The sequence below is a fragment of the Pan paniscus genome, chromosome 9, assembly GCF_029289425.2.
Source record: "Pan paniscus chromosome 9, NHGRI_mPanPan1-v2.0_pri, whole genome shotgun sequence".
Classification (NCBI taxonomy): domain Eukaryota; kingdom Metazoa; phylum Chordata; class Mammalia; order Primates; family Hominidae; genus Pan; species Pan paniscus.
This window is the reverse complement of record NC_073258.2, coordinates 16618289-16639002: the sequence shown is the minus strand read 5'-3', so window position 1 is coordinate 16639002 and position 20714 is coordinate 16618289. Positions and strand designations below refer to the sequence as shown.

At 47.2% G+C, this 20714-nt stretch overlaps 1 protein-coding gene across 1 annotated transcript in view; it reads right to left on the bottom strand.

Annotated features, from left to right (window-relative positions):
• The window catches only part of SPON1 (spondin 1), a 305161-nt gene that overhangs the window by 7635 nt on the left and 276812 nt on the right, over positions 1 to 20714 (bottom strand). The window contains exons 7-13 of the mRNA XM_034932200.3: positions 16692 to 16756; positions 5732 to 5933; positions 4655 to 4795; positions 3750 to 3825; positions 2549 to 2731; positions 995 to 1165; positions 744 to 911 (exon numbers count right to left, since the gene is read on the bottom strand). Of these exons, the coding sequence (XP_034788091.3) occupies positions 744 to 911; positions 995 to 1165; positions 2549 to 2731; positions 3750 to 3825; positions 4655 to 4795; positions 5732 to 5933; positions 16692 to 16756 (1006 nt within the window). The remainder of the gene's footprint in view (positions 1 to 743; positions 912 to 994; positions 1166 to 2548; positions 2732 to 3749; positions 3826 to 4654; positions 4796 to 5731; positions 5934 to 16691; positions 16757 to 20714) is intronic.

The following is a 20714-nucleotide window of genomic DNA, read 5'->3' as shown; positions in this document are numbered from 1 at the left end:
ATGGAGCAAGAAGTGGCTCAGCAGCCTACTGCTCTTCTTGTCACTCTCTTTCATCTCCCTGCTGACCGCCCCCCCCGATGGTTATGACATGAGGGTAGCAATATGACTACATAAGTCCCCACTAGAAAGGCCACTGAGGATCTTAGCAGGGTCTTCCTAGAGACAGAAACATCCCACACTCACTAAGAATCAGGCACTAAAGGAGAGGCTCAGGGATGCATTTTTGGACATTCTGGTCCTGAATTCCCTAGAATGTGTATGTACTTGTGTGCCTGTATACATCTGCATACTAATGTGTGGGCAGGCCCATATGCATTTGTGCACAGAGCAGGGGAGGTCATGCTTTACGGGATCAGCCAAGTCCAATGTACAACAGGAGTGGGAGGAGTGGGCTGGACCTGGGTAGTGTATGTCCCGCCTAAATGTATTGGCCCTCCTCCCCACCACTGCAAGAAAGACACTCCTATAAAACACAGCTGCAGGTGAATTCTCTATCCAGAGGCCACCAGTTTGCCACCCCAGCATTGCTTAGAATGTCCCCCAGTGGAGGTTACTCTCTCTGGGTCTGGTTGATGTCTACACACCTATGTCTCTCATCTGGCTCCCAGCAGTGCCCAGCAAGGACCATGGGCCATGCTTTCCTCTGCTCAGCCTCCGACCTTTATGGTGGTAATAGTGGATGCCATGGCCCTCCACGCCTGTCCCCGGTGGCCTCCTCCAAGTCCACCCCCGCTCTCACTCACGGCACTCTGGCATCATGCACTTCTCTGCCTGTGACGTCTCGGCTTTGCACATGGAGCCATCTGCGGGGCTCATCTTGATCATGCGGTGCCGCTTCTTCATGCCCATGCCGCAGGTGGCGCTGCACTCGTCCCACTCGCCCCACTCGGTCATCAGGCAGCTGCTGGGAGCTGGGGAGGCCAGCAGCATTATAGTCGCACCTGCTGCCTCCCCGACCTACTTGCCCGCCCGCCCGCCCGGGGCCCCCACTCACAGCACTCCTCGTTGACCGTGCACTTCTCCGTTTCCTCAGTGGGCAGCGTGCACACGGAGCCGTCCTCCGGGAACTGCTTCACATACCTCTCCCGGGACCTCATGCCCATGCCGCAGGAGATGCTGCAGGGCGACCAGGTGATCCACTCGGACATGGTGCAGGTGGAGCCGTCTGCAACACACCGAGTGAACGCTGCAACAGTGCACGGTGGCAGGGGCGCCTGCCAGGCTGCGCGGTGGGAACTTCCCGCCAGCGGGAATCAAGAGGAGTCAGGCAGTTGAGGTTGTCTGCACACCTAAGAGGTCTAAATCCTTAAACTGGCAAAGTTCTCTAAGAGGAAATGCCTCTTTTCCAGGTGCATGGGACACTCAGAATTACTCTTTATCTCATGAAAATACATTTGAAAGATGCTTGTATGGAAAGGATGGTGTTTAAAAAATGTACACGCATATATCTAAGATAAGATATAATTTAATCTACATATAATTTAAGATAAATCATAATCCATTTGTATGAGGAACAATCCTTCCCTGTGGAAGGGGAGGTTAAGGACCTCAGCTCCTCAGCTTAGACAGCTCCCCAGTCCCAGCCCCAAGAAAGAGGCTTCAATGTTGACAGGCCAGTCCCAGCTTTCCTCCCGCCTGTTTGTAGGAATGACTTGTCTACGGGAGGGTTTACTCCCCTCCAAAGTGCTTATTGTGGGCAAAATGAGCTAGCAATAAACCATCGTGAAAGTGCAACACTGGGAGAGGTGTTTAAGAGCCTCCCTCTAGGCAGAGCCAAGGAATTAATGACCTGCATGGGATAAGCTTGCTTGCTTTATCCTCAGCTTGGAAGTGGTTTTTTTCCCTGCCATACACCAGTCCAGCCTATACAGTGCCTTCCCATTGCCTTATTGCATCCTATAAGATCAGGGCAGAGTAGCATAGATCTATCAGGCAGAGAAAGGGGTCATGGCTTGGGAAGCAGATAGCTGACCTTTGCACAGCAATCAGCTTAGTGCAATCTTGAAGCTTGAGCCATCATGATATAGGTGTTGCAAGATTATACTTAAAGGCTGACGTTTGCACTGTTGCAAATAGACTGAGAATTTCTGCAATCAGCCCAAAGGTCCTGACACAAAGAAGTGAGAGTGCTCTGACTCACGCTGAGGTGGAACACAGATGAGGGGCCGTAAATGACAGAATTAGGGCAATGGATCTAGATTCAATCTGGGCTGACTCTTAACAGGCTCCTTAAGAAGAGATTGGAGTTAAGGCCCAGAAGCAGGCTATGTGTTATCTGTAACTTGTCATAAGATGTATCTATGTTTGTTAGCTCTTCAGTAAAAGAAGGAGGGGGTGGTCAATCTCAAGAATTCCTTTGATATAAGAGAGATTCTGTGTTCAGAGCCCTCAAGACACTGTTGCAGATAGGAGTTTGCCCAAGGTGGACCCCACTGACATCTACTGTCAGGGTCCTTGTGCCCTCACCAGGGACACTGTCTGACTGCTAGGCAGATCCTCCCTTCCTGAACTCCTGCCAGCCCCTGGCTGGTCTGGGTTGTCTCCTCACCTTCGTCACTGCAGCCAGGGCCCATGCAGGGCTGGAAGTCCTGGGTGTCAGGGCAGGGGACGCTGAGGTCCAGCTGTGCCTTCAGCATGCGCTGTCGCATCCTCTTGCCTTTGTCGCAGGTGGAGGAGCTGCAGGCGGACCATGGGGACCAGTTGGAGTAGATGCAGGTTTCAGGGGTGTCATCTGGAAAGAGTGTTTGACATGTTTTCCCTGGGAAACTATGGGAGCTGCCACTGGCCCTCTCCCCATACCAGCTCATCTGGGGACAAGAAAAGCCATGCTGCCAGACTGACCTCAGTGAGCCTGCGTGCTCCTGGGATGGAAGCAGCCATCCACTTCCCTTTAAAGATAATAGTTTAACATCTTGCTAATAAATGTCTAAATAAGCAGAATGATTCTTATTATCCCTTCCTCTCAACACATGAACGTCTTCTCATTTTCAGTCCCTCATCTTGGCATTGTTTCCAGACACATGCAGGCTCATTGTAGGTAATTTTGAAAAGCTCAAGGCTTGTTTACATGCCATGGCTTCATCTTCCCAATGATCCCATACACAGTTGTCATGGTAAGAATAAGAGCAGCTGCTATTCATTGAGTACTTATCATGTACCAGCACCATTCTAAGAGCCTTACATGTTTTATCCCATTTAATTCTCACAACTGTATGAAGCAGGTTCTTTTATTATCCCCATTTGTCTGTTGAGGAAACTGAGACAGAAAGGTTAGCTTCTTGCCCAAGATCACATGTCTACTGAGAGTCCAGGTTGTCTGGCTCCAGATCCCATAAGAAAACTTGAGCTTGAACCATGACTCTGTCGCTCCCTCCTGATTGTAGGATCTGGGCCTTTCTTTGCTTGCTGGGAAAGTGAATGTATCCACACCCGCCTCATAGGCTGGCCTGAGAATCGAAGCAGAGAGTGGTCTGAATCCTGCGAAGCCCATTCAAATGAGATTTACATGATTGTTTTAAAGGCCTGATGTTGTTGAGTATATATTCTGATGTCATATCTTCACCAATTCCCTTATGCTTTGGGCCTAACCTTGGCCTTGTTTTTGATTATTTCTTGAGGAGAAATCCTCAGATATACGATTACCAAGTCAAAGCACATGGTTTATGGTTCTTAAAACAGGTTAGCAAATTGCTTTCTCAAAGGGTTATGTCAATTTATGTTGCCACCTGCAACAAAAGAAAACAACGTACCTTCATCTTTCTCTTCTGGAGCCAGGTCAGCTACAATATCATCGACATTGTCAGGTACAATATTGCATTGTTCACCCTGCAAAAGGAATTTTACTTGGAGGGCTCACATGAGAGAAAGAAGGGAATGTGTAGGGGGAAGGTGAAAGAGGACTAAAATCTAATCGCCATTCTGTATACAAATCGTATGCCATGGCAAAGTTCTGGACCAACATTTACAATCTGCCTGAGAAAGAAATGCCAAGAAAGCAGGAATGGCTAACCAGGGATGATAAATACATAACTTGGGTACCACCACTCCCCAGTTCCTGGCCCATGGCAGATATTAGTAATCAATTGCAGAACTCACAATGAAAGCAATTTTCCTGGATCAAATTGTTCATTTGAGCACTGGGCCTCACTGCTGAGTTAATTTTGCTCATTTTCTTTTTTTTTCTTTTTTCTTTTTGAGATGGAGTTTTGCTCTTGTCACCCAGACTGGAGCGCAATGGCGCAATCTTGGCTCACTGTAACCTCCACCTCCAGGGTTCAAGCAATTCTCCTGCCTTAGCCTCCCGAGTAGCTGGAATTACAGGTCCCTGCCACCATGCCCAGCCAATTTTTGTATTTTTAGTAGAGATGGGGTTTCACCATGTTGGCCAGGCTGGTCTTGAATTCCTGACCTCGGGTGATCTGCCCACCTTGGACTCCCAAAGGGCTGGGATTACAGGCATGGGCTACAGTGCCTGGCCTGCTTATTTTCATCTTATGAAATAATTTGCATGTTAGAAACCCGGGGAGGCCCAGGAATTCCATATCCTGAGGTGCTTTCTGCCAGTGACTCTATGATTCTAGAGCAGAAGGGTGTACAATCTCCCTGGCACTCCTACCGGGAAAGGTCGATGCCAGAGTGGGTTCTAACCCAGTACCTTCCGTGCGATTCTCTCGATGACAACTCTGGCTACTTGAGTGATGGACCCACCCTCTGGGTCATAGAAAGGACTCTGAGGATGGTCCAGGCTGGTCAGGGGCCGGATTTTCTCCTGGGGAATGGTGGGTTTGTTGGGTGACTGCAAGAAAACATACAGAGGTAGAAAGTAAGAAATAAAATTGGGAAAACCCACAAAAGCCATTTGTTATATGGATCAGAGCAAAGTCCTTGATAGGAATTTAACAAGCGTAACTACTATTTATATTTATGGAATTGTGTTCATGCCACATACTGTGCTGAGAAATTTCTAGAACTATATTTTAAAATTCTTCCATGTACATGGTAGGATTGTGCTAAGATGAAGAAGCCAAGTTTCAGAGAGGCCATCCCAGCTAGGAAATGGCTGAGCCAGGTTGGCCTGAATCCCAAACTCTTTCTAATAGACCAGGCATTGGAAAACTTTTTTCGTAAAGGGTCAGATGCTAAATATTTTAGGCTTTGTGAACCATATTGTGTCTGTTGCTAATATTCAACTCAGCTGTCGTAGTGAGAAAACAGCCGCAGATAATATGTACTTGGAGGAGTGTAACTGGCTTTGAAAACTTTATTGACAAATCACATTGTAGGGCAGATTTGTCTTCCAAACCATAGTTTGCAGATGTCTGTTCTAGATTGTTCTCCCATTGGTTTTCTGATGGCTCCAGATTTCAATGCAATAGATCATATCAGAGAAATATGACATTCAGGACAGAATGCAAACTCCTTAGCCCAGCTGTCCAGAAACCTTCGCTCTTGCAATCATGGCTTTGGAATGCTGTCCCCTGCTCACCTGGGAACTGCTCTTTAGCAGTTCCCTCTCCGTGCTCTCCTGGCCACTGCACAGACAGTTCCCAGAGCCCAAATTACACCATATGTGATGATGCGACCATGCCAGCCTCCCCAGCCAGACTGAAAGTTCACCTAGGACAGAGCCTGGGACAGATCCCCTCTGTGTCCAGGACACTCAGGAAGCGGGTAGGCAAGGAGAAGGTGCTGGGGAAGGTTGCCACTCACCACTCCAGGCACACACACACACCTCATAGGTCACCCCACTGTCGGTGCCAGCGTCCCAGGGAATCAGGTCTTGCACCACCTTCTGGACCCAGCCACATTCCTTGGTGCACAGATCTTCTGCAGATAAGCCTACGTTCCAGTCGGGACTAGGGCCCATCATGGTCAGGAAGGACATTAAATGGCGCGTTCTGTCCACGGAAAATTCAGCTGAAGGTGCTGCTCTCCTGGAAACGAAATACAGAGACCATTATATTAGAGTTCTGGGGGTTGGTCCTCACTCTGAGGGAAATCTGCCTGGATTATGAAGAGTGAGAGGGACACAGAGTATTCACATTCGTGGTCTCCCACTGAATTCTGCCTTTGACCACTGTGGGTTTATACCCTTCTCTGTCCTGAGCCCATCCATTGAACAAATGTGGAGAGAACCATATACTACCACCCTATCCAGTTTCTCTTTTTGTTTTTCTTTCAGAGACAGAGTCTTGCTCTGTCACCCAGGCTGGAGTGCAGTGGTGTGATCATGGCTCACTGTTGCCTCAAACTTCTGGGCTCAAGTGATCCTTGCACCTCAACCTCCCATCAGAGGGGTTATCTCCCCCAGCTTCCTGTTTCTATTGCCCTCAGAAGGCCACCAATAGCAGGCACTGTCCAGCGCCAGACTGTACCCATCAGCTCACAGCTGGGAAGCAGGGACCAGCTGTAGAGTCAGAGACCTTTGGCCGACACCCCCAGTTGCTGGGAATAACATCCTGAGTCTAAGCTATCAGAGGCCGCTCTTCAACCTCTCTCTTTGTGTCACACAGATTCTCAGGAGTGGCTGGGACCATGTGAGATACATGGCAGCAACCACTCAGAGTGGCTGGAAAGGAAAGAGTCACATTCGCAGAGCACACAGCGGGTGGCAGTCCCATATTATTTCATTTTCCCCTCATGACAATCCTGTGGGGTTAGAGTTATTATCCTGTCTCATAGAGAGGCCATGACAGTGAATAAGTGGTTAATGAACTAATAGACACAGCTAGGAGGGGGCTGAGGCTTGAAGGCAGCTTGGCCTGACTCTGCACCCCCAGGCTGCTAATCATGGGGAATCCTTGGCCAGAGACCAACTGTTCTGTTCAGTCCAGCTGGCAGCTGGTCTGCCTCAGCTGTCTGGAAGTCCCTGTGCCCTCTGTTGGGACCAGCTGCTTCTGGCTGCCCTCACCTGGCACCAGAAAGCAATGACTGCAGACCCGACTGGGGCCTGGGGAACTGGGCCCCTTGGGCTCTGGTATCACCTGTTACAGCTGTGTGTCCTTGGGCAGATTATCAAACCTTTCTGTGTCTCAGTGTCCAAATCTTTAAAATGGTGATCACATACGTCTACTCCAAAGGGTTCCTGTGAATTTCAAATGAGCTAGCTTGCAGACAGTACTTAGCCCAGTGCCTGGCCCTAGAGCTCTTATTACCATTAGTGTTACTGAGAGAAGCACTGTAGGATCGTATGGAGATCAGAAAGGGGGCAGGTGGGAGGAAAAGACTTCCTGAATGGACTTTCCATTTTAGCCTGATGCCAGTCTAGGTTCTGCCACAGGAGTGGAGAAGAACCTGGCCTGAGCCTTGGCTTTGGCATCCGTCAATTGACAAGGTCCTGGTGCTGCCTCCCATGCACCCCCTCCCTTATCCCACACTACCTGCTACCTAAGAAGCTCCCTGGGCCCTGACAGGCCAGTCTACCTGCAGGTTAGCTGCAGGTTCCACTTGTACTTGCATCTATTGGGCAAGCTCTTCAGTGATTGGAAAAGTGTGGTCCTTGGACCAGCAGCATCAGCAACCTCTAGGAACTTGTTAGAAATACAGATTCTTGAGCCCCACCCTAGATTTGCTGAATTAGAGACTTGGGGTAGGACCCAGCAATTTGTTTTAATAATCCCTCCAGATTGTAATACATCTCAAGCTTGAGAATGCTGGGCCCACTCATCTTTCAAGCCTCAGGTCATGTCACCTCTTCCAGCAGCCTTTCTGCCTGCCTTCGGCTGAGGCAGATACATAGCGCTGGATTCCCACACTCTGCGCAGGTCTTGCCTTCAGCTGAGGCAAGTACATAGCGCTGGATTCCCACATTCTGTGCAGGTCTCCATAGCCAGACCCCATGAATGTAATCACTTCCTCACTGTTCCCTCTCCCCAGCTTAGACCGGGAGTTCCTTGAAGGAACTCTGTGTTTCATAGCTGTACCCCAGGACCTAGGTGTCCAGTGGGCCGACTGAACAAATACGCGTATGATGACTTGAACTCCTCCACTTCCTAGCTTTAGATCTTGGGCAAGTTGCTCACCCTCTTCAAGTCTCAATATCTTCATCTAGCAATACATACCTGCAGTGTTGCTGTCAGGATCAAATGAGATGCTTTATTAGGAAGTCTTTATAAACTGCTAAAGTATTGCAATGACATCATCAGCTACTTAGGCACAAATCGGGATTTAATTTCCTTTTCCCACGTGTGCATTTTCTGGCATGTAGGTCAGTGACTTTAGCAGCTTCTTTAAAGACCTGGTTAACACAAGGATTGCAGTCTATGGAGGTGTGGCATTACCTCGCCTAGGGACTCACAGGACGGGGTTCTGGTCTGCCTTCTAGTAACTGCTGAGCAGACAGCACTGGCACCTGGGTGCAGCTGTCCTCTGGGGTGGTCCAGCAGTCCCCTGGGAGGCAGGTTTCCTCTTCCATTGTCGTAGAGACTGACCGCTCCATCTATTGCCTTCCTGTCTTCCTAAGTAGGTGATTTGGGGCCAGATTAGTCATTCATATCCTGTACCCCATGGGTGACTATTCATAATGACGATCTAAGGGGACAAAACCAGTTCTAATCCAGAGCTGTAGAAACCAAACCAACTGCCACCCTAACACATTACCCTGAAACCTGCCCAGCCAATGGGTGTAACCATCTGAGACCAAGGCCTTGTGGAAATCATTCTCAGTAAATGCATTTTGGCCCAATCTGTTGTATCCAAATCTGTAGCTGAAGCGAGATACCCTCTAGACCCTGGTAAGTGTTTCAAGGTGTGGGAAATGTGGGGCGGCCAATTCCTGACTATGAGGTCACATGGCTGACTTATCTTGGGTGATAGAGTAAATCTGAATCTATAAGGGCCTGAGAACAATTTGATAGCATTTTCAGATATGCCCTGCAGCTTTCTCTCATCCTTGACTGGAGAATCCCTCCTTGACCCCATTTATGTAACATTTCCTGGAGGAGGTATTTCCTGACCTCTCCCCAAATTGCTTAGAACTCCTATTCTACCTCCCCATAGCATGCTGAACTCACTCTTGCTTTGGAATTTTTTGTTAATATCTGCCTTTCCCATCAGGTTCCAATAGAGTGAGGACCATTTCTGCCATGTTCATAGCTATATCCCAATGTCTGGCTTAGAACTTGGCATGCCATGGATTCTCTTCAAATGTTTGTTGAAGTAAATGACTTAATCTAAGAAATGAACATGGAGCTCTTGTATTTCCTTTGACTTTCAAATTTAATTAAGCATCACTTCAAAGTATTTATTCTATAATAAAAATAATTAAATGAATAAGAATCTATATGAGTTTTCCTTAGAAAATGCTAGATAGGACTGGAGTGCTTTAATTTGTTCAAACTGTCATAAAAATTTTTATGCTTTTGTATATGCCATGTCTTCCAAGATATATTTTGTTAATTTGGTTTCATCTTTCTACCTGGGACTTAGATTTGTATCCATTTTCTAGCAGAGAGTTGATCTAGCCATACCATATACCAGAGTATATGATAAAGCATGATAGACAAAATAGCGTGATATTCAGATAAGATAGAAATATAAATCAGCAATACAGACTGGAGATCCCAGAAACTATAGATAAGGACTATACAAAATAGGCTTTTCAAATTAGGGGGAAAGGAAAGATTGTGCGACAAGTGGGGTTGGGCTAAGTTAACTGTAATAAAAAAAATACTGGATTCACATTTAATATACCACACAAGAAAAAAAAAAAAACAGACCCAGAGTCAAATAGAAAATAACCAGATTATAGAAAAAAATAAAGCTTTCAGATCTACTAGAGAAATATTAATTTTTTCAACTTTGAAACAATAAAAGCAATTATAAAGAAAAGAATTGACTTATCTATCAATGAAAACCTTCTGTAAAATGAAAACAGCAGTACTGAATTGGAGAGAAAAATGACATGCTGGCAAAAAATGTCTCCATTGAGTGTGACTGACAAAGTGTTAATATCTATATTATCTACAGAGTTAATCCAAATATGTAGAAAAAGACAATGATCCCACTAGATAAAGAAAAGTTATGAACAGACAATTCACATCAGATATGAAGACCCAGAGAAATGTTTCCTTTTTCTACATTTGGAGAGGTAGCGTGGTGTGGAGGAAAGAACCCAGGGCATTGGTGACAGTCAGAGCTGGATTAGAATCAGCTGTTTATTTAATAGCTATGTGATGAGGGCTTCCACCTCACCTTTCTTTGCAATTACTACATCTGCCAAATGGGAGCATCATCATCCTACCCCAAGGTTTTATTGTGAGAAAACTGCTTATCATTGTGAGGGACACATAACAGGGCTTGGTAGAGGTTGATTTTCTTCTCATTCAACTTTTCCAAACAAAATGTTCCAAAACACCATAAAAGAAAAGAGGTAAGAAAGGATTTTGATACTGCTTCTAGAGACTTACCATCCCCTCCTAAATTACAGATCCACACCAGTGAGACTCAGGAGGGTTTCCTAAAACACTCATATGCTGTGTTGTCTCTCATCCTGAGTTTTCAATAATCTGAATTTTCAGAGTTGCAAAAACTCAATTTGGCCACGAGAGGGCGCCCAAGCCATTCACTAGGCTGAAGTTCTGCAGGGGTGTGTGTGGAGAAAGGTTTGAGGGAGGTTCCTGCAACGTTGGAAAACGCTGTGTTTATAACCAGGAGACATCTAGGACTCCAGGTCCATCTGGATGCTTAGACCTACCACCTGCTTCTCTGTCCAAAGCCCATCTTCCTTTAGCATCCCGAGGACATCGATGGACCTGTGCAGGTGTTGCAGGAGGCAGGGAGAGCCCTGACTCTTCCGGCCCAATTTAAGGGAAATCTCTGGCCTCCTGGGGAGCATGGCTTTGGATTTCTGGAGAAGGGTGACCATGTCTCTACTCCACTGGACTCACAAACACGACCTTTGTCTAATCAATGTTAATCCGGCAGAGTGGCTGGGAATAATTTAAGGTGGTGACAGTGGTTTGCAGGATTCATTTTAAGGAAGGAAATAAAAGTTATTCGTAAAAGTTCCAGTAATTCTTAGCATTCAGATGCAATTGGAGGAACTGGATGATGGACATTCAGAATTGATTTGTAGGAAATCTGGGCATTTTCTACTTAGGCACCAGAGGAACTAGGAAAGGATGTGGGTTTTGTTCAGAGTCTGCCTTTCCTGTCTCTACCTGCACCCTGGGCTGTCGGAGCCACAGCTTGATTTATTGAGCTAAACAAGTCAGCAGCTAATTTGCTCATTCATGGCTGTCCTTTGAGAAGTGGTCCTGGGGATAAAGATGCAGATCATTGAAAAACAAGTCAGTTTCAACGGGCAGGACCTTGCAAAGTAGGTCACCCTGGCTTTCCACTGGGCCGAGGGAGGCTGGAATCCCATTAACCTCAATCAGGCAGGCTCAGCAAAGAGAGGCAAGGCTGTTTCTGCAAAACAAAACTTGGCTGCATGTAGGCTTCCTAATTTGACTTCCTAATGAGATTTGGAAGAGGAAAGGGGAGACTGGGGTATGGGAAAATCAAAGGAAAATTCTTTTCCCTTAACAAGCCAGTAGCGCCGAGTGCAGAGGTTTTGGGTGTTTGGGAGGTCTGAGTGTTTGCCATCAATTAATTTTGTTCCACTGGGGCCTCAGGAAGTCTGAGGGGTAGGTGAAATGTGGGAAGGTGTCCCAAAATATTCATTTCAGTTTTTCAGAAAGTCTCTCCCATCTTAAAAAAGAAAAAGAAAATGCTCCTTTGACTCTTTCATCCCCTTGGAGCCAGGTTCTCTTCTTTCATAGCAAACTTCACAGAAGAGTGGTCTGTACTTGCTGACTCCGTAACCTCATGCTCTGTTCACAGCTCACCTGCTCCGGGCTGTTTTTCCCCCTCATCACTCAGCAGAAAGGATTCTCCGTAAGGTCACTGATGACCTTCCTGTCGATAAACCCAAAGGGCTTCCTGTAGCCTTGATCTTTCTTGTTTTCTCGGCTGCACTGGGCACAGCCAACCACCTGCCTCAAACACTTTCTTCCCCTGGCTTTCTCGGTACCAAGCTTCCTTACCAATTTCTTTGCTGCTCCTTTGCTGTGTCCTTTGCAGGCAAGATTCCTCAACATTCAATAGTAGAGATCTTTGGAACTCAGTCCTAAGCCCTTGATTCCTATTCTTATGCCCTTGGCATTGTCTCCCATTCCTTGAGGGCTCCCAATTTTAGATCTCAGTGCAGAATTCTCGCCCTGAGTTCCAGAGCTATCTAGCCAACCATGTACTTAACACCTCTAACTGGAAATCTTGAATACATCTTAACAACTTACACTTAGAACTGATCCCATGATCTTTCCCACTGAACTTCATCTAACGTTTTCAGCCTTGTGAGTGGCTTCACCACTCTTTCATTATGCCAGCCAGACACATGGGAAACATCTTGACTGCTCTTTCTCCACCTCCTTACTCCACCTATCACCACAGCCTGTTGATTTTACCTCCTACGTGCCTCACACATCTCTGTACCTCTCTCCTTTTCCGCCACCACCACCATCCTAGTGAAGTCACAGTTAATTCTCTCCGGTTTTCTGAAGTAGCCCCCCTCACTGGGCTCCCGCATCTACCCTTTCACACAGGGGCCGAGTGCTGTTATTGCTTTTTATTTTTTAATGCAAATATGATCATGTCATCCTTTTGCTTAAAACCCTTCAAAGATTTACCATTATTATTTGAGACAGGGTCTCGCTCTGTCACCCAGACTGCAGTGCATGGTTCACTGCAGCCTCAGCCTCCTCGGCTAAAGTGATCCTCCTGCCTCAGCCTCCCAGGTAGCTGAGACCACAGGCACAAGCCACCATGCCTGGCTAGTTTTTTAAATTTTTTGTAGAGATGGGGGTCTTGCTTTGTTGCCCAGGCTGTTCTCAAACTCCTGGGCTCGAGTGAGCCTCCTGCTTCCACCTCCCAAAATGTTAAGATTACAGGTGTGAGCCAGTACACCTGGTCTTACTCATGACTTTTAATGCAAAAATTCAAATAAAAAATTTCAAATGTTACATGGCTTGGCCCCACACCAAACTCATCTTTGATTTCTGGATCTAGTTAGACCAAAGCCTTTTAGTGCCTTAGACATACTCTACTCCCTCCTCATACAGGGCCTTTGCAGATACATGATGGTCTCTCCAGATTTTCTAAAATGTTCTCCCCTTTGTTTTCTTCTTTGCTTAGTTAACTCCTACTGCTTCCTTAGATCTTAGCTTCATTGCCTTTTTAGGGGGAAGCTATCTCTAACCCCCCTAATGGCACTTTATGCCTTTCCTTCATAGACATGTCACATTTATTTGTGTGATCATTTAGTAAATATCTCTCCCCACTGAATTGTAATCTCCATAAGGAACTGTGCTGTGCTCACCACAGTTGCCCTAAGCACCTTTCACAGGACTTTTTTTGGGGGGACCCTCCTATCAAGGATGTTTCAATCCTCCTTGATAGGATACAGGGTAAGTGAAAGTAAGATTTTGTTTGTTTTGGGGTAGGTGTGAGACCATTTGGTGTGGTCACATTGTTAATTTCATGCCAATCAGAAGGCTCATTGGCAGGTATATATGTCTTGATTAATTTAAACATGGGAAAATGAATGAATTGTTACTTAATTGGAAGGATCGTGTTATAGTGAAAAGCACAGGCATTAGAATCAGCTGGGTACTGTTGGCATTCTATATCCAACCTTGCTGTCATAGGACCTCTGAGTCTCAGTTTGGTCATTGGTAAAATGGACATTGCAATACCTACCTCATGGTTATTAGGATTAAAAGGGATAATAAATGTCAGCGCCTACTTGGACCCAAGGGGATGCTGAAGGTAAAAGGACTGCTCTCTCTTTCCTCTCTCCCTCCCTTCCTATCTCTTTCCTGAATGTGCTTTGATTTGTAGTTTACATCTTTTTAAGCCCAGGCTCCTGAAGAGAAAACTGGTATAAAGACTCCTTAATGGTGTAAAAATTGGTACCCACAAACTCTCCCCACCCCTACCTGCCTTTGATCCCCTGCCCACTTAGAGGACCAGAAGTGAGGGTTTCTTCACACATAGGTTCTGGGAGCCAAGGAACTGGGAGAATCTGAAGAGACAGCAGAGTAAGGAGATTCAGGGTGACCTGACTGGTAACTGATGTTAATTATGCAAAGGGCACCAAGGGCTTTTGTGAATTCACATCCTTGTTTTTTGGTAGGACAGGGATGAGATGGGCAAAGGTGCACCTGCCAGGAGAGTGCCCTGGGTAGGCCCTGCCTCGTGTTGCTTCTCCTTGGAGGGCAAGGCATTTCCTGGGCTGGGTGGGTTTTCTCCTGCCCTGGTGTGAGCTTCCTTAGGGAGGATCCAGAGCAAGGCTTAGAGCTCACAGCAGGCTAGAAAAGGCCTCCATGCAGCCAGCTGGGCTGCGGTGGGCCAGCTGTCTGAGTGCTATTCTCTCTTTCCCTCCTCAGGCCTCCACTCAGAGCCTCAGCACCACCCAAGCCTGGGCCAGTCCTGACCAGCGCAAGGAACACCTTCCAGGCACAGCCCCATGTCCCTCCTCCACACAGCAGGAGAGGGTTCTGCCCCTGCTCTGGGGCTCCAGAGCCATTCCTCACCCTAACATTTATCCCCTTGGAGTATACAAGGCTGCCATGATGACATTATATTTTATATATTCAGGTTATATGGTGCTGCCTGGACTTGTGCAAAGGGAAAACCTGGAGTGGCCCAACTTGGTCTGTTGTCTGTCTCCTCTCTGGCTGAGTGTTCCAGAGAGCTAGGACTGCATGTGCAGGGCTGGCGCACAGTAGGGGATGAGCCATTAGTTTGCTGAATGGTTAAATGAGCAGGTATCAGGTGCCTCGCCATAGCTTCCCTGCTCCCAGGCAGTCAGCTATGAGTGTGCCTCCTCCCTCACTCCCGCTGCCCTATCCTGGGGCGTCTTCCTTTTGAATGTCCAGCACTTTCCTCCCTTCCTATCCTGTGGATTTCGCCTTTTCTCCCACTGAGCAGCATCTCACACATTCCTCACATTGTTGCTGTCTTCAATACCGGTGTTAATGGATGTAGACTACTCCCTAGAGGGGCTGGCCAAGGCTTCTTCGTAAACCATCTTCTTGGGGTCAGTCGGGAGCTTCTTCTGCTCCAGGCCTTGCGTCTTTAAAGGATGAGCAGAATCAAAGCTTGTTCAAGGAACTGCCCAGGATTCGGGGTGGCCTGCATGAGGTGCAGCGTGGGGAGCACAAGAGATGAACCCTGACGTGTGTTCCGCCCACCTGTGCACGCTAAACTAAGGAGTGTGGACTTGATCTTGAGACTAAGCGAAGTCACAGAGGGATGAAGAAGGAGAGGACACAACAGATTTGGATTCTTTTTTGTTGTTGTTGAGACAGAGTCTTATTCCCATCACCTAGGCTGGAGTGCAGTGGCGCGATCACGGCTCACTGCTGCTTGACTCCCTGGACCCGGGCGATGCTCCTACTTCAGCCTCCTGAGTAGGTGGGACTACAGGCATGCGCCACCACACCCAGTTAGATTTTTGTGTTTTTAGTAGAAGCAGGGTTTCGCCATGTTGCCCAGGCTGGCTGGAGGATTTGGATTCTTTTTTTTTTTTGAGATGGATTCTTGCTCTGTCACCAGGCTGGAGTGCAGTGGTGCGATCTCAGCTCACTGCAACCTCTGATTCCCTGGTTCAAGTGATTCTCCTGCCTCAGCCTCCCAAATAGCTGGGATTACAGACACGTGCCACCACACCCAGCTAATTTTTGTATTTTTAGTAGAGACTGAGTTTCACCATGTTGGCCAGCATGGTCTCGATCTCCTGACCTCGTGATCTGCCCGCCTTGGCTTCCTAAAATGCTGAGATTACAGCGTAAGCCACTGCGCCCGGCCAGTATTTGGATTCTTAAAAGATCACTCTAGTAACTGTGGATGAGGAATTGGACTGAGGGAGACTACAACAAAGGAAAAAGGTGACGTGGTCCAGGTGAGAAAGGGTGATGGCTTGAAGGAAGGGGAGGAGAATCAAGTAAGGACTGATTTGTGAGCTGCCCAGAAGGCAGAATCCACAGGGTTTTGACACTCACTGTACTTTCAATATTTCTCCACATGGAGAACAGCAGGTTTGTTTGAAGGTGATGGGACCCATTTTGGACATGATGAGTTTAAGGTCCAGGTGGACCATCCATGGAGAGGTGTCCAAAAACCTGACGGATATACCACTGTATCCATCCATTTGGCAGGAGGTAGTTTTGGGGACTGTCAGCATACCCTTGGTCACCTGACTCAAGGGCAGATAAAATCTCTCTGGGATAGAGGAGACAGAAAAGAAACGGGACTGAGAATGGAACCCAGGGTAAATCTGGCTTTCCACACATCAGACTGGCTAAGCATGAGTACACCTGTGTGCTCTGAGGTTGAGGGCATGTTTGGTCTGTTGTGGCCGAGAGCATGAGTGAACACAGAACAGTTCATCATCCCATCTGAGTTGGTATTAAAGCCATCACATCTGGCTGTGGTATTAAAGCCATTGGGGGAAAACAGAGCCTGAGCCTGCATCCTTGAGAAGATGGGGCAGGTGTGATGCTCCGCACATAGAAAGCATCTTGCCTGCTTGTTAACTGAGAAGTAGTGCTAACTTCAACAACATAGCTGGTATGTGGTGGCCATTAGGTAGGTGGCTTTGAGAAGGGGCTAGGATAAGACAGGCCAGGCAAGGGACTTGTGTTACTTACACGTTGAGAGGCTGCCAGGCTGGCCATTGGGCTTTGGCTTTGATGACGGTGAGGACCTCATCACTCTGCAAAAAAGGACCACAAATATTTAGTGAACAGAGCTGGGCTCATGGGAACAATAGGGCTTTGACCTGGTGACACCATTCACCCCCACTCCCTCACCTGCTGTTGGGGCTTTTCCTGCCTGGGTGTACAGCCACCTCTCTCTGGGATGGGGGAACCCTGGGGCCTCAGTGATACCGGGAGAGGGGACTGAGTGTCCAGGTATGTCCTGGACACTGAAGGGCCACTGAGTCACACCTTTGGTTTCCAGCTCAGCCCACCCCTTCCCCACTAGAGCAGAGATCTGGCCTGGATTCTGCCTTGGTTGGCCAGACTCCCATGTCATGTCCATTCCAGAGGGCAGAGCCATGCTCTGTGTCCAGCAACTGAGTGGGGCCTGCTCCAGGCCAGCTGGGTCAGCAGGAGTTGCAATGTGGCTAACACCTGGCCCTGAGGACTGTCCCCCAAACGCCTGTCCTGCTGGTGAGACCCATGCGCTGGATCAGACTCCCTTGGACGAGGAGGCCAGCAAAAAGCCAAGGCCCCACACCCGTGGTGCCCCTCAGGTTCTCTGGCTCTGTTTTGCTTTGGATGGTGAATAAAGCACCATAAAGTTACTTTAGGGATAACTGGGGAAACTAAAGTAATTTTTTGAGGAATAATTTGATAATTAACATTTTGAAGGAAAGCACTGAATGGTCATCATAGGGCAAAAATCAGAACTTTGTTGATTTTGCTCAACTTTGAGGTTTGGTTGGGTTTTTATTTTCAATTACACACTGCGGGTGAGGGGTGTCATGATCTTTGCAAGGCTGGAGGCCTCCACAGGTCCAAGTTCAGCTCTGGTGGGGGGCTTTCCCTAGAGTGGAGTCAGCTGGTCCTGTATGGCCCCTTTCCCTGGCCTGGGCCCAGCAGTGCTCAGACACAATAGTCCATTGTGTGTGGAAAACTCCAGAATGTCACCAGCTGGGGAAGGAAGGGCTTTGTTGCCAACTGAACAGATCCCTGAGTTCCAGGGGAAGAGACTTGCTTGGCTGGCTCATAGCGACAAGGCTGCAGTCCTTAGAGTCGTGCCTGGCAGCAGGTGCCTAGAATGCAGTTAGAATGCGTTGTGACCTTCTCCCTGGTTGGGTACCTTGCCCAGAAAATCCCACAGCCCCATGGAAACTGAAAGGAAGGAGGACAGTGGTGTCTCTGAGGCTCAGGCCCAGAGGTTATAAAAAGCTTTCTGGTCCATGGCTTCCCATTTACCATGCAGGAAGGGGCTGCTGGGTGGTGGTGGTGCAGAGGAAGGTGGCTTAGCCAGACCCAGCGTGGTCTGGGCTCCTACAGACAGTCCTGGGTGAGGGGAAGGGCCCACAAGGACAGGGCAGCGGTGGTGAGCCACCCAGGAAGCTTGCAGCCTCCTCCTAGGCTCAGGTTCCCCGGGGTGCCCTCTTTCCATCAGATGAAAAAAATCTTGGGATGCACAGACACCCCAACATTCACATGTCTGCAGGCAAAGCATTTCCCAACAGAGCAGTTACATTTCTCATGCTCTGAGAAATATATTTATTTGTTTACAGTGTATCCCTTCTTCCCTCCTAAGAAATATCTGTTGAATGACCGAGAAGTTGTTTATCTTGAAGTCATATATGGAACACAACCTATCTGTCTCCTGAGTGCCAGCTCCGTGTCTCCCCAGACCTGGTTTTCCTCCAGTCATCTCATATGCCTCATGGCTGAGCCCTTCCTCTGACCTCAGAGTCCTGCTTCTCCTCCAGCAGCCCAGCCTGGGTTGAAGGCACAGCTCAGGCGTGCCTGAGCCGGGTGCCAAACACCAGCAGCTCCCTTCACCCCCGACACCAGTCAGGCTGAGGATTCCTATGTTCACCTCCTTCCACAGTCTCCCCTCTGGCCACCCCATCTCCAGTATCTTCTTGCTTCCCCCAATTCATCCTCCACTTGCTGCAAATCTGACGGTATCTGTCTCCTGCCAAAACCCTCCAAAGGCTCCTCACAACTTCCATGACAATTTCTTACTTCCTGAGTTTTGCTTATGGGGTCCTCATCATCTAGTTCTGCTCCACTTTTTTTCTTTGATTTTAATTCCAGAATAATACACACATTGTGGAAAATTTTAGCATCACAGAAACTCACAATGTAAATGTTGAACACAGTCTACTTCAACAGCAACCCTGCCTTCTGTCTCCTTCTCCGTTTCCAGAATATTACAGCATGGTGTGTATCTTTCCAGATCTTCTACGATGCACATGTAAGGATGTGTGTGTGTGTGTGTGTGCAGGCATTATATTTAGCTTTCCCACCAAATCTGTGTCATACTGAATATCTTGTTCTGTACCATGACTTTAAAATATTTCCTTAATATCATATCACGGGAAACTTTCCATCAGTACGTACTACATACTATGTACACTATATACTATATATCTTAGCTCTCTTTTTTGATTTTTAAAGTGTTGGATATCTTCAAATTATGGCAAGCCAGGTCAAGACTTAGAAAAAGGAAATCCAAGATATCAGATCCCGGTAATGAGATACTGTCTGATGACAGTCTGTTTGCTCTTGAAGAAATATTTCACTAGAAAATAAAATCAATGTGGGTGGAGTGAAGGTGGCTGCCAAGTTAGCTGGCCATGCAGATTCACCTTGCTTTACAGTTAAATTCTGGTTTACAGGTCCCAGCTGATATAGTGATTTTGCTTTTGTAATATATAACTACACACACACACACACACACACACACACACACAATATTGCTTCTTGGCCTTTTGGCCAAGATCAAATATATAACTCCACAAATATAGTTTGGACCCTACATTACCATTTATTTATGGTGATGAAACTCCGTTTAGACCTATGGAGGCTCCAAGGATGGTGGGACAATATGTGTGGGCATGACAGCTTCCTGCTGTAAATCTTTTCATCTAGTGGTTACACAACATCTGCAGGGTCAACAGCTTATTGTTCTCTTTTTTGGTGATCATTTGAGTTAAATGAAATAAGAAAGCAGGAGCATTCTACCACATTTATTTAAAAAGCTAAATATTTTTGTTGAAGCAGCAAGTTATCTGGTAGAACTTAACTTCCATAGGATCAGAGAGAATCTTGCTCATTCGTGGCCATATCACCATGCCCACAGCCGCTCAGTAGATTGTTGAAAAAGCAAAGCCACACCATTCTCTTTGATGTATGCAGAGAGTTATGTAGCAGGGGATGTTCTCTAATTGATTCCACTGGCACCATTAGTAAATATTTAGTTGTTTTCATAAATGATGCTGTGATGAAGACTCATGTACGTATTTATTTTCTCATACATCCAAGGATTCCTGTATCATTGAGTCAGGAGTGATCAAAATGTGAAGCAAATTTAAAACTGTGGTCGGCCCTACCAAATTGCCCTCCAAATGTCTGTACTAATTTCTACTCCCAGCAAGGATGTGTATGTGCCCATGTTCTCAATTTAGGGCACACGGGATACTATCCATCTTTTTAATGTTTATGAATCCAGCAGGCAGGAAAGTAGCATAGTTGAGAAGCATAAGCTCTGGAATCATACCTGAGGTCATATGCTAATGGTACCATTTACTAGCTCTGTGTTTTCGTTTTGTTTTTGAGACAGGGTCTCACTTTGTCACCCAGGTTGTAGTGCAGTGGCACGATCTCAGCTCACTGCAGGCTCAGCCTCCCGGGCTCAAGCAATCCTCCCACCTCAGCCTCCTGAGTAGCTAGGACTACAGGTGTGCACCACTACTCATGGCTAATTTTTGTATTTTTGTAGAGATGGGGTTTTGCCACATTGCCCATGTTGGTCTTAAACTCCTGAGCTCAAGTGATCTGCCCGCCTCGGCCTCCCAAAGTGCTGGGATTACAGGTGTGAGCCACCGTGCCCTGCCAAACTCTGTTTTTTGGCAAGTCTTGTGACCTCTCTTAGTTTTCTCATCTGTGAAATAGGGTAAAAAGAGGATCTTCTGCATGTGC